Source organism: Acanthochromis polyacanthus, chromosome 9, assembly GCF_021347895.1.
Source record: "Acanthochromis polyacanthus isolate Apoly-LR-REF ecotype Palm Island chromosome 9, KAUST_Apoly_ChrSc, whole genome shotgun sequence".
NCBI classification, from domain to species: Eukaryota; Metazoa; Chordata; class Actinopteri; family Pomacentridae; genus Acanthochromis; species Acanthochromis polyacanthus.
The window spans coordinates 9588148-9607343 of NC_067121.1; the positions used below are offsets into that span (position 1 = coordinate 9588148).

The 19196-nt window shown below is 39.7% G+C and overlaps 4 protein-coding genes across 7 annotated transcripts in view; 3 read left to right on the top strand and 1 right to left on the bottom strand.

Annotated features, from left to right (window-relative positions):
- LOC127535343 (tripartite motif-containing protein 16-like) overlaps nt 1-19196 on the top strand; it is a 599330-nt gene that overhangs the window by 85548 nt on the left and 494586 nt on the right. The window lies entirely within an intron of this gene.
- Nucleotides 1-19196, top strand: part of LOC127535341 (tripartite motif-containing protein 16-like) — a 149836-nt gene that overhangs the window by 17095 nt on the left and 113545 nt on the right. The gene's annotated exons all lie outside the window — the stretch shown is intronic.
- The window catches only part of LOC127535340 (tripartite motif-containing protein 16-like), a 520629-nt gene that overhangs the window by 6859 nt on the left and 494574 nt on the right, over nt 1-19196 (top strand). The window lies entirely within an intron of this gene.
- LOC110966083 (contactin-associated protein-like 4) overlaps nt 10878-19196 on the bottom strand; it is a 215945-nt gene continuing 207626 nt past the window's right edge. Inside the window, exon 24 of the mRNA XM_051952984.1 lies at nt 10878-17837. Within this exon, the coding sequence (XP_051808944.1) occupies nt 17641-17837 (197 nt within the window). The 3' untranslated portion in view covers nt 10878-17640. The remainder of the gene's footprint in view (nt 17838-19196) is intronic.

The window sequence follows — 19196 nt, forward strand, 5'->3', positions numbered from 1 at the left end:
GATTCAGATCTGGGCTCATAGAAGGCCACTTTAGAATAGTCCAACGTTTTTCTCTCAGCCATTCTTGGGTGTTTTTGGCTGTGTGTTTTGGATCGTTGTCCTGTTGGAAGACCCATGACCTGCGACTGAGACCAAGCTTTCTGACACTAGGCAGCACATTTCTCTCCAGAATGCCTTGATAGTCTTCAGATTTCATCGTACCTTGCACACTTTCAAGACATCCTGTGCCAGATGCAGCAAAGCAGCCCCAAAACATTACTGAGCCTCCTCCATGTCTCACCGTAGGGACAGTGTTCTTTTCTTCGTATGCTTGGTTTTTGAGTCTATGAATATAGAGTTGATGTGCCTTACCAAAAAGCTCCAGTTTGGTCTCATCTGTCCAAAGGACATTCTCCCAGAAGCTTTGTGGCTTGTCAACATGCATTTTTGCAAATTCCAGTCTGGCTTTTTTATGAGTTTTTTTCAGCAGTGGTGTCCTCCTTGGTCGTCTCCCATGAAGTCCACTTTGGCTCAAACAACCACGAATGGTGCGATCTGACACTGATGTACCTTGGCCTTGGAGTTCACCTTTAATTTCTTTGGAGGTTGCTCTGGGCTCTTTGGATACAATTCCAACGATCCGTCTCTTCAATTTGTCATCAATTTTCCTCTTGCGGCCACGTCCAGGGAGGTTGGCTACTGTCCCGTGGGTCTTGAACTTCTGAATAATATGAGCCACTGTTGTCACAGGAACTTCAAGCTGTTTAGAGATGGTCTTATAGCCTTTACCTTTAAGATGTTTGTCTATAATTTTTTTTCGGATGTCCTGGGACAATTCTCTCCTTCGCTTTCTGTTGTCCATGTTCAGTGTGGTACACACCTTTTCACCAAACAGCAGGGTGACTACTTGTCTCCCTTTAAATAGGCAGACTGACTGATTATGAGTTTGGAAACACCTGTGATGTCAATTAAATGACACACCTGAGTTAATCATGTCACTCTGGTCAAATAGTTTTCAATCTTTTATAGAGGTACCATCATTTTTGTCCAGGCCTGTTTCATTAGTTTGTTTTTTTAAATAATTATGTTAATCAACAATTCAAAAGTAATGGCTGTTTTTGATTATTTAATTTTCAATAAATTTTTATTTATTGTTACTTTTGTGAGTTTCAAGTGATTTCAGTGAGAATTGTGGGTTTTTCCTTCTTTAACTGAGGGGTACCAACAATTTTGTCCACGTGTGTAGATAGATAGATAGATAGATAGATAGATAGATAGATAGATAGATAGATAGATAGATAGATAGATAGATAGATAGATAGATAGATGAAGACATAAAGTGTTCTCACAGTGTTGTCAAGTATGCCTTGGATTCGACTGCAGAGACTGGTAGTCACAAAATGTGCCAAGGAAGAGGCCATACATGAAAGCAAACTGAAGCAGATATCAGGCACCTCAAGATTTAAGTACTTGAGATAGAAGGAAGATCACTGCTGATCTTCAGGCAGAGATTAACACTTCTAGATCAGAATCTGAGAAAGTCTCCAGAATCACCACAAGCAGGCTTGAAGGAACAAGGCTTAGAGGGAAGAATAGCTGCAAAGAAGTCATTATTGAGGCCTGCGAAACGTCCAAACACAACTAAAATTTGTCAGGGAGGTCAAACAATGAACTGTAGATGACTGGAAGAAGGTACTCTGGATGGACGAGTCGTGTTTGAACTCTTCATTCAACATCGTCTTGTTCATGTCTGCAGACAAGCTGGAGAACATTTTGATGCTAAACGCATTGTACCCACAGTGAAACATGGTAGAGATTCCATTACGGTGTGAGGTTCCATTTGTGGAAACGGCATGGACAAATCAGTTCAAATGGATGCTATCACGAATAAGAAGATCTGCCACAACATCTTGGTGCATCATGAAATCCATTCCGTATTGAAGCTGATTAGTTGTGGGTTCATAGACCAAGAACAAAATGACTCTAAGCATACTTCAAAGCTGTCCAGAGATTACCTGACCAAGAAAAAGGAATCTGGAGTTCTATAACTGATGGACTGGCCAAGTCAAAGTCCAGACTTGAATCCTATTGAACAGGTCAGGGATTTATTAAGTTAAAAATAGATTGCACAAAAGTTTCATCCAAAACAAAGCTCTGGAACAGCTGGAAACTATTTAGAACTCAGTCACAAAAGAGAGTACATAAAAACAATGTCAGGAAGAATGCAATCTGTTATCAGGGCACGTGTGCTAGGTCAATACAATGATGACAACTACACCTAATGTATTCATTTTAATCATGTTTGCCTTTTGGAACAAAATAATCTAAGCTCAAAGGTCCATTAATTAGCTTTTTACTGCATCTCTTAAAAAAAGATTGATTCAGTTGTTCGAATACATGAAACAACCACATAGAAATCCTGTGTTTGCAGGATGAATGCATTTTTAAAAAATGATAAAAACTGATGAAAATTCCTGCTGAGTTCAGGCGAACTGTCTCGGATTCTTCCCAAACTGCATTTGACACTTTGTTACGTCCAGCTACATTATTTATACAATTTTCTGTTTGACGTCAGATTTAATTTCTGTTACTACAATTTTTTTCCAGACATGCCACAATACCACAAAGGCAAAAAAGGGTGAAAATAAATTACACAAAATGGAAAAAAAAAAAAAACCCTTAGAATAATATCTGAATAACACTACATCTCATATCTTTAGGTTTATTGTTTGCTTCTCAATGATCACAAGATCACTGAGAAGTTTTTGGTTTCATGCAAAATGAGCAAAACCGACTGAAACGCTTTTAATGCTTGTATTTTTTCTCCCCTACGAGTTGAGTGTCTGCTATGTTTTTTCAACGGTTTCTGACTGACTGATTCCTCTAACAGGGAAACAGATTGAAGAGGTTGGTTGGAAGATTAAAGGGAAGAAGTCAGAAGGCGGTGACAAGCAAAAAGACAGATAGCTTAAATGGAGTCCAAGTTCTCGGGGTCTGCAGAGAATATTTATCAGATTGCTCTACAGTTTAAAGAGCACCTTGACTCTTCCCACCTCTCCTCTTAATGGGAGATAACGCGGCTCTAATCTCTAATGGAAAAATAACAGTCCCCAGAGAAACAGAGCTAATCTGTGACAGAGAAATAACAGCAGAGGAGGACAACTTTTAAAACATGGCTGCCCGCAGACGACGTGTACTTTTAAAGGATTATCCTTGCCCTCATCGCCTTCGCTCTTTGCTAAAAACATTTCCAGCTTCTCCTTTCTGGCCGCCTCCACACAGAGGAGTCAGTGTTCATCCCGATACGTATCAGTTATCACGGTGGAGCTTCGCCATCCAATAATGAAATGATTTTCAGTCTTATCAGGCCGGTTTAAAGCTGGGAGGAAAACATTTCAGAATCCTGATGACCTTTTTCTTTTTGTCGTATTAATTAAAATCCAGCTTTAAATCCACCTGATAAGCAGTAAACACTAAAATCTGATCAAAAATAAAGATAGAGATCATTTGGTTTTATGCCAATTTGATTAAATCTTCAGAATTATGTAAAGCAGTGAAACATTTTTCTTTGCTCAGCATCCTACTGTGTTTTCTCTCAGCTGCTATTGTTGCTGCATGAATGACCCATGCTTACATTTCCCTGACAAGCAGAACCACATATCTTCACATTCAGCAGCGCCGCCAAATCATTACATCCCATTCACCCCAAAACCTGTCGCTCAGCGTGAATAAATGTTTTCGATTCGATGCGGAGGAATGCTGAGAAATGCAGCACGCAGCACAATAAGACTGTCGACTGCACGAAACGAGGCGGCGGAGCGGTTAAAACTCATCCAAGGTGATGTTTTCAGTTCAGTTTCATCCCTCCACCGCCTCCTTTCCCTGTTGTGCTCCTTTTTAGAGTGTAATTCCATCAAAAATACCAGAAAACATGGGTGGAAATCTGAACAATGAGATTTAAAAATGCCTTACAAACACGCAGAAGGCACAGAATACATGTTTGTACATCAATTCAAATGGAAAGCTGCTGTTGCTGTTCATCATGTAACAAGCACTCCATTCGAAGACCTGGAAAAATGCACATATTTACCTCGTGAATAAGTCCATATGATTGACAAAATCTAAACAGTTGGTTCTTGTGTCATTTTTGACCTTCTCTGAAAATTTCATCCAAATCTGTTTGTCCGTTTTTAAGTGATGTCGTACACAGAGAGACAGACAGACGGACAGACAAACAGACGGACAGACAGACAGACAAACGTATGCCGATCGTCACATAACAATAATGATCTTTATTTGAAGAGTCTTGAACAAATAAAATTACTTGTTATAGCTAAATATTATCTTACTTTTTCTGCTGCGTCAGCATCAGGTCTCCCCCTCCTTTAAAAGAAGCTCTTCAGAGACATTCGTTTTTTAATAACTTTGGCAGATTGACAATTTCATTTAACATCAAGTGCAGGACACAAGCACAGACGGACTTGATGGGAAGACGATCTAGTCATTTTTCAAAATAAAACACCCTGCAGACTCCAATAGAAATGTTTGGGGACCACTGAGCTAGAAGACATATCATAAGTAAAATCAGCAGCAAACAACATTGCTGAGTATTTCCACTAGGGCTGCACGATTTTGGAAAAAAACCTAATTGCGATTTTGGTTCAATTTGCGATTTTTTTGATTTTCTACTTTCAAATGCATAAAACTGCAAATTATGATTGAAAAAAGACAAGCTGACACATAAAAACAATACACAAATAATCTACAGCAGTGGTCGGCAACTGGCGGCCTGCGGGCCAAAACTGGCCCGTCAGGAATAATATCTGGCCCACCAGATGATTTTGAAAATTTGATTTGGCACGGAGCCAAGCCAGTCCATCACCGCAACACGAAACTCGCGTGGTCGGCTGCTGCCGGGCATTTCCGCGTTTGCGCTACACGGTTGTACACGGTTGTAGCCAGATTTCACTGAGCAACAGTGTGTGCAAAACATGTGTGTCTCGGCAGTCATTACATCTGTGATCAGAATTGAGACGTGTCCCCCAAGCAGCGGCGATCAGCTGTAGAAGCTCCGCTGCTCGCGGTACACACACACACACACACACACACACACACACACACACACACACACACACACACACACACACACACACACACACACACACACACACAAGACTAAGGGAAAAAAAATAATCTCACCAATAGCCAAGTGGAGCCTGTGTCCAAAACATTGCATCATACTGCTGTCGGTGGCGATTCCTCAAGTGTTCGTACAAATTAGATGTGTTTCCTCTGGATCTGGCTACTGCACGATGACATATTTTGCATTTGGCTCGCTTTTGCTCCACATCGTTTTTCTCAAACCCAAAGTAAGTCCAAACAACTGAAATAGAGTTCTTTTTAGATACCAACTGCTCCGCACCCTGTTCTGTTACTGAAGACGTTCCTTCAGCCATTTTTACGCTGTTAATGTGTCACAATGAAAACTTTTTGCTCCTCACGGCATCGCAAAGTACACGTGAGGGTTTGTTGTTAGCTACTGGCTAAAGCTAGCTGCGGTAGTGCAGTGCATACGCACTTGCTTCCTGTTGCCATTTCTGATTGGCCAGTGGCCAGGAGGATCACGAGACTCAATGTTTTTGATTGGCGAATAGGTCTGTCACTCAAATAGGGATTTAAAAAAAAAAACCTCACCCTCTTGAGGTTAGGTTACCGCAGTAGTTAAAACCTCAATGTCGATGCGATATCGATCGTGCAGCCCTAATTTCCACCTTACTGGACTGAAACACAGATTCTGACTTCCAGGGTTTCATAGGTAACACATCTAAAGAAACCAATCCTGTCCACATGCAGGGTTGGAGCGAGAAAACAACACTGTGGTGTTACATCTAAACCGTTATTATTAAGACAGGAAGGGATTATTTTCATCAAAAAACTTCGAAAAATGCAACTTTGACAGAGAAACACCAATCAGACATAACATTGTGACCACTGACAGGTGAAGAGAAGAACACTGGCTATTGTCTTCATCGTGGCACCTGTTAGTGTGTTAAATATATTAAGTAGTCAGTGAACCTCTTGTCTTCAAAGTTGATGTTAGAAGCACGAAAAATGGGTAAGCGTAAAGGTACGTGTTGTTTTTATAGTCAACATGTAAATGAAAATATTTTTTCTGTGATTTCACTACATACTGTATCTGTAATTTAACAAAACAGAGAAAGTCCCCAAAACCGCAGCTGAAAATTTTTACATTTTTCAGTTGTTAATGTACATAATTCTCAAATCACTGCTAATATCTGTGAAATAATTATCTTTTTGCAAATTAGTGTAGTATAATTTTATGGCCAAACTTTATAAAAGAACAAATTACTACTTTGACATCTTTTTTTTTTAACGTGGATGTCGTTGTCCGGGGCTGCACAGTGGAATAGTGGTAAACTTTCACCTTGCAGCAAGAAGATCCCTGGTTCAAATCCCGGCTTTCCCGGGATCTTTCTGCATGGAGTTTGCATGTTCTCCCTGTGCATGCCTGGGTTTTCTCCGGGTACTCCGGCTTCCTCCCACAGTCCAAAAACATGCTGAGGTTAATTGGTTATTCTAAATTGCCCGTAGGTGTGAATGTGTGTGTGATTGTTTGTCTGTATATGTAGCCCTGTGACAGACTGGCGACCTGTCCAGGATGTCCCCTGCCTTCGCCCGAGTCAGCTGGGATAGACTCCAGCACCCCCCGTGACCCTAGTGAGGATAAAGCGGTGTATAGAGAGTGGATGAATGGATGTCATTATCCACAGGTTTAGCCAGTTTTGTGGCAACATGTAAATGAGTATTTTGCTTTCCGTGATTTTACCGGTGTATAGAGAGTGGATGAATGGATGTCATTATCCACAGGTTTAGCCAGTTTTGTGGCAACATGTAAATGAGTATTTTTGCTTTCCGTGATTTTACCGGTTATCTGTAATTTGATAAAACTGGGAAAATCTGTAAAATAATAATTAAAAGCTTTATTTCCTATTTTTCAATCCTTGATATACAGGTTTTTGATGTGTATGTTATTTACAGTTTTAGACTTTTTGATCTGGGTTGACATATAAATTAATACATTTTTATTTCTGTAATTTTACCAACTATTTTCTAGAATTATACAAAACAGGAACAATCAGTAAAATAGGACTAAACTGTCAAAAATAAAAAACTATTAAAAACATAACTTTTCTACAGTATGCTAATATATAAAACCACATCAAATCTGTTACTTTTAATCATGTTTGCCATGCTCAAACATCCATTAATTATCTTTTTACTTTATTTCTATATTTAGTGAAGGTAAGATTGACGTGTTGAAGTGTAACTGTGGTTAAAAACTTAACTTACAGGGCCTTTGGGAATAGAAAGTCCTCTCCTCTAATGCTGTCAGGAATGAAGAACATCTCGACAGTTCATTTTAATTGATTTTAACGAGCTGTTCAGTCGAGTCTCCTGTGTCAAATGTCGGATTCTCTCAATTAACAAGCCCACACATGAATGAAACATTGTGCGTTCATTACAGATTCAGCCGATGAATGAAAGAGGAGCGATAGTGGATCGACTCTGCTCCCTCCTACATGCTGTAGGTGGGCTGATAATTAGCAGGACCACCTCTGCCGTCTAATTACTCCACAGCTGCTCAAATTATAATCTGTGGGCGGGCTGGATGATTACCAGAAGCCTGCTACGAGAGACCTATTCCCTGTGGCAGAACGTCGTGACAAAACATCGAGGGCTTCAAGCTGCACCACAGAGACGCTGCAGCAACCCTGTTTAATGAGAGTTTCTGTGCCAAGAGGAGTTTATCACAAAGTAAAACTAGCTTTACTGGGTGTTCTCTATGAGTTGTATAAGCTGTGGCACCACGCTGCTGATAGGCAGAAGTGTAGCTTGACACCAACAAACAGAAGACATGAAAAAGCCTTACGTGTTAAATGTCACATGAATCTTACAGATTAGGAGAATCCAACATTGCAGTGGAATTTTTTTATGTTGTTGTTAAGAGTCATCTATTTGTACAGCAGCATTTTGAAAGGGAAAAAAATACCAAATAAACAGTGCTTTAAAAAAAGGGCAAATAATCTGTGCCGATATTTTACTTGGTTCTTTCAAAAGCAGCAAAGCTCCACACACATCGAATTTTGTTTGAGTTATGTCTTGTGCAATGACCTCCCAGAATCTTATTATTGATCCACCTGTACAGAGGCCAAATTTTTGCTCACCAACTGGAGATGATGAATGCATGAATAACTGGAAATCTGCTTTTTAACAGCGTCAAGGCCAACATAAATGCTCTTTAATATAAAAAATGTGTACGTGTGAAAGGAAATCTTCAGGAATAAAGGACGGAAAGTGAAGCCTGGCAACTGGTGGGTTGTTTGGGGGCTAGGTTAGTTTGCAACAGATCAACTAGAGACCCCAACTTTGGTTGACCCAAATTTTGTTAGGTGCAGTTGGTCCAAAAGGAAAACAAACCTGGAAGCAGTGAGCAGAGCAATAAAGCAGAAAAAAATCTTATTAAATATCAACTTGAGTTCACCAGAAGGTATGATGGAGACTCTGAAGTCAACTGGAGAAAGTTCTTTGGTCTGCTAAGACTAAAACATCTTGTCCATCAGACGAGATGCTATGTTTGGCAGGCACCAAACACTGTGTAGCATGGTGGTGGCAGCATCATGATGTGAGGCATGGTGGTGGCAGCATCATGATGTGAAGCATTTTGGTGGCAGCATCATGATGTGAGGCATGGTGGTGGGAACATCATGATGTGAAGCATGGTGGTGGCAGCATCATGATGTGAAGCATGGCGGTGGCAGCATCATGATGTGAAGCATGGCGGTGGCAGCATCATGATGTGAAGCATGGCGGTGGCAGCATCATGATGTGAGGCATGGCGGTGGCAGCATCATAATGTGAGGCATGGTGGTGGGAACATCATGATGTGAAGCATGGTGGTGGCAGCATCATGATGTGAAGCATGGCGGTGGCAGCATCATGATGTGAAGCATGGCGGTGGCAGCATCATGATGTGAAGCATGGCGGTGGCAGCATCATGATGTGAGGCATGGCGGTGGCAGCATCATAATGTGAGGCATGGTGGTGGCAGCATCATGATGTGAAGCATTTTGGTGGAAGCATCATGATGTGAGGCATGGCGGTGGTAGCATCATGATGTGAGGCATGGTGGTGGCAGCATCATGATGTGAGGCATGGCGGTGGCAGCATCATGATGTGAAGATGCTTCTCAGCAGTATTTTGCTTTGCAGAAATCTGTGTTTATTTTGACATGAAATAGTCTTTTTTTGTTAAATGTTTGCCAAAAAAGCCACATTAAATACACCGTGATTCAATGTAGACAAACAATTAAAGATGAATAGTTTGAAATTACAGCTTCATTTCACAAAATCACCATAGATTAAGTCACTGTTACATCTGAGCAAGTCGAGATCAAGTCAGAAATTTAACCGACGTGTGACAGCAGCAGGCATTTCTGCATCCAAATGTGATGCTTCTTTCTACTCGAGTTCATGACAGCAGGGTGAAGGCAAAACACCAGCCAACTTTAACCAGAAAGCAGCTTCTATTTTCAGCTACTTGACTGGCTCACTATTAGTCTTGTAAAAGCATTTCATGGAAACTACACCACTGTTGTCTGCTGATCCTCTGTATGAGCGACAACGTAACCGCTTACACAATTACAGCATCAGATTCCTGCGTGTCAGCAACACGATTCGCTGTGATTACTCCGTCATTACAACAGCTCAGAAAAACCTCCTGGCCTGCTTCATCAACATGCAGATCTGTCCTGCTAAAACCACACTTCCTCTCCTTTGTCATCCGAGCAGCCGCTGATACAGCCGCATACGGCGTAATTACAGCTTTTAAAGCCGCTGTTTACACGGCTGCTGAGGAGTGGAGGTGAGTAATTGGGGGATTTAAGTCAGCAAAATGGCCAACGTGCCAAGTGGAGGGGGAAATGGGAAGCAGAAATACAGAAAGTGGAGGAAAGAACGGATGAAGAATGATGGAGAATTGTCATTTCAGGAGCTGCTTTATTGCTTTTTCTTTCACTCTGTTGATGTGACATATAGATCAAGTTACAAAACCAAGGGAAATAGAGGCGATGTTGGAGACAAAAATAAATGCTGTGACATTGCAGAAGCTTATTGAAATGATGCCACAATGAATGTATGCCATATTCAAAGCTAAAGGCAGTCCAATGAAATATTATAGTGTGCAACTTTTTTTGGCCGGGCAGTGTATAATCCTACAACAGAGACAAATAAAGCACTAAAGCTTTGTGCTTGTTGACCTCGTGTTATGTATTTGTTCTTCTATTTGTTCTGTATTCAATGCTATTTAACACCGCTGGGGTTGCAGTCAAAAGGATGAGACTAAAATTGTCTTACATGCTATAAGAACAGGCTGCATCTAAGCAGCACATTAAATGGAATATGCACTTGTAATTATAGTCAGATTTCCTCTGACTTCATATGTGGCAGTGATATTGATAAGCCTATTAACTTGCACATTCACACAGTTGGCAGTTTTCTTGCCAGCTTCTCTTCCTGCTTTGGCTGCAGCAGCTGTGTTTGCTTTTAGCTTGCATTATGTTTTTTTAAAAAAAAGTATCCTATTGGTTTTAGTTTTACAGTTTGTTCTTCCTGTGAAAAACATGCAGCTCTGGATCTGTCCATGTTTGCAACACGTCATCTGCTCTTTTTACGTCAACATTCTCATAGCTAGACGCCAAAACCTTCATGAGTTTTGTGCTTTGTGGAGCTGCGTTGGCGCTTATCTGGCTTAGTGAAGCCAAACAATAAAAGGAAATCCTGAGTATACGGAACTTACTTTGTAGTACAGGCCTCAGGTGATACAGTAAGAAACACACCAGTCAGCTTTATTAAAAAAGACAGTTGTGAGGATTTACAGTGTTAATATATTTCTATTAAATCACAAAGTTTTATTTTGTTGGATAATTTTGTTGCCGCACGACTTTCCAGAGGATGAATCTGTTCATCTGGTGCCATTATCACGTAAAAATGATTATTTGAACAAACTTTAGCACGCTGAAAGGCTATACTCAGATAGAGAACATGGTAAACATTGAACCTGTCTAACTTTAGCAAGCCAATCTTGTCACATTTTTATTATACTTCTATTATAGAAAAACTCATTTTTGCAGTTGTAGTCTGGCACAATGCAAAGCCAAGCCTCCTGAGGAAACGGCTAAGGGCTGAAAAGAAATATAAAAAACTGAAAAGATGGGACACACATCTGAAAACTGCGTGGCACAAACTACCTTTTCAGAAGATAAGTGATGTAAGCCTTTATAGAAACAGGACTCACCATGGTAACATTGGCACAGCATCACTTTAACCACAGCGAGGATTGAAAATAAAAAACACACGGTCGCACCACCATCGCTGATAAAATGTCAGCATATCAAAGCTTTTCATAAACTTAACCAAGAGTGACAGTTTCAAGCTTTACAACTGGAAAATGTGGAATCTGATTGGCTGGCGGAGACTGAGCTGCATCCCTGTGGTATTTATCACCATAATCGAACACATGAATTCTACTTGGCTGCTGAGTTTATTTGATCCTTGTAAGTTTTCTTCAGCAAGTCTTTGACATCAACGCCAATGTTGAAGATGTCAGTTATCGGCTTCACATCTGGTCTCTGATCGCAACCAACGAGAGGAGATTTAAATAAGTCGAGCAGGGATTACCGATGTGAGGCAGTCGAATCATCTTGGAACCTCAGGCATCGTACTGTTTAAACAGCCAGAGAGGCTAAGTGGCTCTTCACAGCGAATCATTTTGACATCTGCTCCTGGATGCTCCACGACTTTACATATTTCTCTCATCTCCGGGATGTTAACAGCCATCAGAAATGTCAGCACTGAAGGATGCGCATCCTCCCACACTACAGTTTGAAAGAACACATATAAAAGATGTAAATGTATGCAAATTGTCGTGGTTGTTGAGGGGGGAAGTCGTTGCTGCGTGTCAGCTTCATTTCCCAACGAAACCACTGAGCTCAGTGGTTTTAATTTTTTTGTCGTAAAGAATGCTGCTTCGATTAATTTTCTTTCATTCTCTCGTGGACACAAGTGTCATCTCTCTGCAGAGCCCTTCAGAAATGTAAATGTAAGAACAAATTGGTTCACAAGCGCAATTACAAGGTCTCCTCTTAGCGTTTAGTCCTTTGACTATGCATCTGCAAAGCATGAGAAACTCAGTTATAATGAAAAGCGTGATCTTTTCTAGAAAAAGAATAGTTATTTATTTGCAACAAACAGCATTTTGTTGATAACCAAACAACCAGATTCATGGGTAAAGTCTGTATATTTTCTATGGCATGTCACTCACACTCACATCACTGCTATTCACCAACACTACAGTTACACTGAGAACACTTCATCTTTAAACCAGTGCAATGTCAGAGAGAAACTACATCACAGTCCTTCACCGTTAAAGAATAAACCAGGCATTGTTTTTATAATTTTCTTAATGTCAACAAATCCTATGAAAAGATCACAATTCCAAGCTTGTTGGTTCCTAGTGAAAATGAGAAAAGCTTGTCACATTTACATACATTTTTTCATTGTTAAATAGACTTAATAATTTCCTAAAATAGCTTTCGACTGTCGTTTTCAGCGAACATTACTGAAACTGCACTAAAAACTGCATATGTTGGAGACTAGTTTCAGCTGTGCATTAATACACGTGATCTCTGGTAAGAATTTAAAGCAGCATGATGGTGAACATGACCCTAAATAAACTACAATGTTCACTGTAACAGAGGAAAATTTTTTAGGCACCAACAGAGCTTTATGGCACAGAAAAAGCCACATCAGGCTTTGGATGCACACAAAATACTGTTATTCTGAGCAACTATTTGTTCGTTTTCATCTTTTCATAGATTTTGATGACAAAAAGAAAACCCGAGAACATCAACAGCCTTCAGACCTGGTCACACCAGCAGTAAAAATGTCAAAAGTTTGTGACTAAGTCAGCTCATCAGCTGACCAATATGTACGGCGACTTCACGGCTGTAACATTTGAGCTAATGGAAAGCCGAAAGAAAACGAGAAAGCTTTTCTTGCTTACTAGCTGTGTTGAATCACCCACTTTTGAAATGAATAAATAAACATTTGCAGAAATGAGTGAGGCATAATTCTACAAATAGTTTTTCAATAAACTCAGCAAAATTACTTCCCCATTAGCAAATGAGCAAGCACGTTTGCTTAATGACAGCTAGTGAGAATTGTGTACTATCGTTAGTTTGGAAAGCTTTTGTTGAATAATGTCATCACTTTATGTGAAACCCCCCCAAACAAACAAAGAAATAGAGTGCTACTGAGACTGAGTCATGCTAGCAGGTGTTGTTAATGTGTTAGCGGTTAGCTTGCAGTTACTGTTGTTTCATTAGTCATGCAAGTGGTCCCAATGGCTACTTTCACACTACAGATGCTTGATTCTGGTGTTATTTATTTATTTATTTTATACATTGCAGATTAATATTGAAGACATCAAAACCATAAAAGAATGTATATGGAACTATGTTGTGAACAAAAAAACATTAGTCTTCAGTATTAATCTACAATGTAGAGAATAATGCAAATAAATAAAAAGCATTGTATGAGAAGGTGTGTCCAAACTTTTGACTGGTAGTGTGTGTATATATCTATACACTACCAGGGTGTCAACACTAAATGGTTAAAAAAAACCTCAGATCTAAATGTGCTGACAGTGAGCACATATCCAGAGATCTGCTATGAATCGGCTCTAAGACCAAATATACAAGTGGTCCTGATGTGATAAGATCAGACTCCGTTTGTTCACGTCTGTAAAAGGAATCCAATCTGAATAACTTGGATACTACAGAAAAGACTTTTTTTCAGACACTTTACAAACATGTAAAGTTAAAGTAGTCTCAGTTACCAAGCCCCTATATCCACAAAATCTCCACAAAATTATCCTCCTTTTCAAATAAATTGCATCCTTTGACATCATATCATGGGACGCAAACTATGGTTTTCTGGGTGAAAGTCTGGTTGCAGGTTTATATCATCAAAAAGATCCCTCTTGCCTCTTAGCATGGACTTGGTTCCTCTTTCAAACTGGCTGCTGTTCACACCACCTCAAAGGTCACGAATTATGTTTATTTCATAACACTACATTCCCTTGGAAACATATTTGGCCATTTAGTTGTATACAAATGCAATTTTGTGTGAATACATTGGCTATAAGCTGACTTTTCTTGAAGACTCGCTCAGTGCTTTGCTACCTTCAGGTAGGACCAGGCCTTTATCCTTTAAAGGTGAATTCAACCAAAACATTCCGGATAGAGGAGAAAATATGCAAAATACAAAAGTGCTGTTGTGTTCTTGATGTGTCGTCTGGAGGTGGTTTGACAAAACGAAACAGGTCGCTCACAGTGGCACAGGTTGAAAGTCAAACATCAGCGTATACGTCGATGACCCACTGCTGTTACTCTGCAGAGGTCGACCGTGTGAAAAATGTAAACGGTCTTCCCCTCGTTGTGACAAACATTTTATTTGCTGTGTCCGTATGCAGCGTGTCCTCCAGCAGCGCTCAGTCTGAAAGATTATCTGGCTGTCAAGGTTACCTGTTGAGCTCCTCTCAGCAATCAAGTGCCGCAGTCGATTCTTCACCAAAGAATGAACTCTCTGGGAGAAAGCATGCGGCAAAGACAACAATGCATGGCCTCAGCTGTTGTGAGGTTTGGGGGGGAATGAAGAAAACACAAAGAAAGAGATGAATAATGCACTTTGAAGATTTAGCAACCTTTGTCATTAAAATCCCATCTGTGCTTCGGGGGTTCTCGCGGAGAGATGGCGGTGTGTTTGATAAACAGCTGCTGTCGATCCTCTCCTCGCCGCTCTATCAGCAGTGACTCTTCACACATGAGCTGGATTAACACGTGGAGGGATTTGCTTCATTTTATATCAGAAAGTGTTTTCATTATAAGCACGTCTGCTCGACACGGTGTCTCAGATTATCTTTCTGTCTCCTTCTCGTCATAATATCTGTCGCTCTCTCACCCAATCCACCTGTCAGATCAGAGCAGATTAGCATTTCAAAAAAACACATTAACTGTCTCTGCGTGGAGCCAATGAGGTGACAGACAGCCATGGCGGTACAGCGCCTGTGCTGCTGTCAGTGTTAAAAGCTTCGCTATCCGGAGACATTTAGAGAAACGGGAGAGGAGACTCCCAGCAGGCAGCATGCAGCAGGAAGGAAAAAAAAAACTTGAATAACAGACTTAACAGCCTGAACCAGCTTTTTTGGAAAATGCTCAGCAAACTACAAGAAAGAAAGGACTCAAAAAGAGAGATGGGAGAAAAAATAAAAATGCATAAAAATATCTCAACCAGTAGCTACAGGACTGTACCGACACACATGTGCTCATGGCGATGTGACTGGAGACAGCAAGACGGTGCTGATTTAAAAGATGCCACCTGCAAAAAAAACCAAAAAAACAAAATATAATCAAAACAAAAAAATCATACAACGTCCAGGTAATTTATGGATATTTGCCCACTGAATGCACTCTGACATTGAGCTGCTCACATAATAAAATGGCCTCACACATGAACAAACACCAGCTCCTAGAAAAAAAACCAAGGTGGAACACTTCCACTTCAAATTTAAGCATCCCATTTATCACTTTCATGAAAAAGTGCCATCAGCCAAACCACTCCGAGCACCCTGATTCACTAGAATAAAGAAATAAAGAGAAATCAAAAACCTGTTTTCCTTAATAGTACAATACCTAGACAATGCACTCCCCTTGGAAGTTTTCCACTGTCACTGCTATTAACCGTTGAATTGTTTTCAATTTAATCAGGCTTTTTTGGGCAATAAAATTTGAAAATAAGAGTCTTTCTTGACAAATGAAAAGTGACTTCTACAAAGTAATGCCAATTCATTAAAAAAAAGCAGTTATTGTAAAAGTACCCACCCCCTTTCAAGTCAGTATTTACAGGAGTGGCTAAGCTTTGTTTGCACAGGGATTGTGTATGAAAAGTCCTTTTAGCTTCAGCTACAAATTCTCAGTTGGACTAAGGTCTGGGCACTGACTCAGCCACTCCAGAACATTTATCTTGTTGTCTAAACTATTTCTTTGTAGCTTCTGCTGAATGCTCTTGGTCATTGTCTTACTGGAAAACAAATCTTCCCCAAAGTCACAGTTTCCTCGCAGGCTGTATCAGGTTGTAATCAAGGATCTCCTGATATTGTGCCGCACTCATTTTATCCTCTACCTTTACAAACCTTCAGGGGCTGCTGCTGAGAAGCAATCCCATATCATAATGCTGCCATCACCATACTTCATGTTTATGATGCTGCCACCACCATACTTCCCATCATGATGCTGCCATCACTGTGCTTCACTATAGGAATGGTGTGTTTGTGATGGCGTGCAGTGTTTGGTGTCCACTCCAGTCTAATCTGATGGCCAAATACCTAATTTGGGGTCTCATCAGACCACAACACCTTTATTCAGTTGACTTCAGAGTCCCCCATATGCCTTCTGTTGATCTAGAGTCAAGATTTAACATCAGATTTTGGCAACAGTAGCTTTCTCTTTGCCACTCTACCATAAAGCTTCGACCGGTGAAGAACAGTTGCTGTATGTACAGTCTCTCCTGTTTCAGCAACTTAACCTTGTATCTCCTTCAGAGGAGTCATGGGTGTCTTGGTGGCCTCCATCACTTGTCATTTTCTTGCTTGGTCACCCATGTTTTGAGGATGGCTTGCTGTCGGTAGATTTACATGAGGCATATTCCTTTCAGTTCTTATTGATGGATTTAGTGATTTGGTGTTTTTATGGTATCCATTCCCTGATTTATTTTTTTGAATAACTGTTTTACAGAGTTGATTGTTTTGTTCTTTTGTTCATTTTGGTGTAGTCATATCCAGTAGTACTTATTCACCTGTGGCTGGACCATCTAGATACAGATGTTTTCTTAATACAGTCACTTGATGATCTACATTTCACTAATTTTTTTGCACTTCTACCACCAATTAGCAGCACCTCTGAGCTCACCAAATCACTTTAAAAGTGGTTAATACTTATGCAATCACTTATTTTACATTTATATTTGTACTTACCGACATAACTTTGTAGAAATCTGTTTTCACTTTGACATAAACAAGTCTTTTTTGGTAAATTCTCGTCTAAAATGGCAAATGAAATTGATGATTCAATGTCGGAAGGCAAAAAACCCCAATAAATTTCCAAGGAGGTAAATACTTTCTTCCGGCACTGTACCTGCAACCTTTGAAGATGACAGAGTGACATTGGCTAGAGATTGGTTTAGACATTACTCCAACATTTACAACTTTTTATATTTACAGTTATTGAAACAAGGATATCAACATCTTCTAGGTCCAGCACTGTTTGAATCAGTATATACACAATGTACAGTGAAAGACAAAACTGTGTGCACTGTTTCTTTTTTGCGTTCTATATTGCATGGAGCCACTACGTCCATCAAACAGTGTGAGACGGGCTCGGAGTGCAGTGTCAAGTCCTGAGACGTCGCCGAGCACTCCTGTCTGCACCCTCATCTCCAAAAACCTCTCAGCTCGCCAGGCCTCCAGTTAAATGAAAAACTCTTTTGGGTTTTCAGTGGAGGCATTCTGGGAGTCGGCCTGGTTGTTGAAAGAGAAATCTTGGCTGTCTTCCTGTTTGACTTCCTTCACTTCCTGGTTTCGATACGTCTCTTTTCTTCGGTAGATGAATCTGGCAGTAATTGCCAAGGCAGTGACGATCACAAAGATGGCAACAGCTATGACACCTGTAAGGCAGAGCACACTTAGTCTGATGGATGTGAACACTTTGGGTCACAGAGGTCAATGATGTTATTTTACCAATTATAGTATTGCTATAAATGAGCTGGACAAAATGACATACAATGCAATTTGACACCAGCACAAACTCCATCCTCAAAAAAAGAGTTGAATCAGTGGTTTTACAAAATTGGGAATTACAGTCATGGTGAAGGTACCATTTTTACAGAACAATTAGTGTTTGAATTAGATTGCATTGGTTTTTAATTAGTTCTACTTAAGAAAGTGACAATTAGGGTTTCAACTAACAATTACTTTTATTGTTGATTAATCTGTTGATTATTTTAATTTCTTGGTTCTATGAGAAGTCATAAAATGGTTTTAAAAAATTTCAATCAATGTTTCCCAGAGCCCAAGACTGGCTTTACTTTCATGTATTAACATGTTATATTTATTTAATAAAATCAGTATTAAAATAGACATTATTATACATTATTTGCATAGAATAAAAATTTAAAAAAAATTCTTGTCTCATTGCGGTGTTTTCATCTCAAATTCACGTAATAAAAGCCAAATAAAAACTAGAAGCTAATGTTTGAAACTGGAACACAACCATAAAGTCCTAACAACTTAACAACACCAACTTTTTTCATTAATTCAATTAAATAAAAACAATAAATACACACTAAATGCGTTATGGGGCCTCTGGGCAGGTTAAACCTCTGCCTCAAGGACAAAAAAAAACTTAATTACACCATAAAAAGTAAAAGAAAGACAGAGTAGTTATGATCCATCCACCGTTGTATGAGGACATAAAAATCACAGAGCAGAAAACAGTTAATATTTGCATTGGACTGCAAAGGGTTTAGCTAGTTCTACTTAAGAAAGTGTCAACTAGGGCTGCCACTAACAATTACTTTAACTTTCGATTCAGCTGTTGATTATTTTAGGTTGTCTGTTCTGTAAGAAATCCTAAAATGGTTTTAAAAAATTTTGATCAGTGTTTCCCGAAGCCCAAGGTGATCCTTAAATGTTTGGTTTTCTCCGCAATCCAAAGATGTTCAGTTTGCTGTCAGAGGGGAAAAGAACCCAGAAAACATTCACATTTAGGAACCTGAAATCAGAAAATTTTGATTTTTTGGTGTTTATTTACTATCAAACTTGTTTGCAAATAATTTACTAGCTCAAAACCAATCAGTTATTCAACTTATTGCTGGGACTCTAGTGACAAATGAGTGTTTTCTTATCAGAGGCTGTGTTTTCAGACACATGTAACATTACTGGCCTTAACAATCTGGTGGCATTCTGTCATTCAAAGGTCACTTTTACATTAATGTTCCCCTCAGCTTCATTCAGATATATGTATG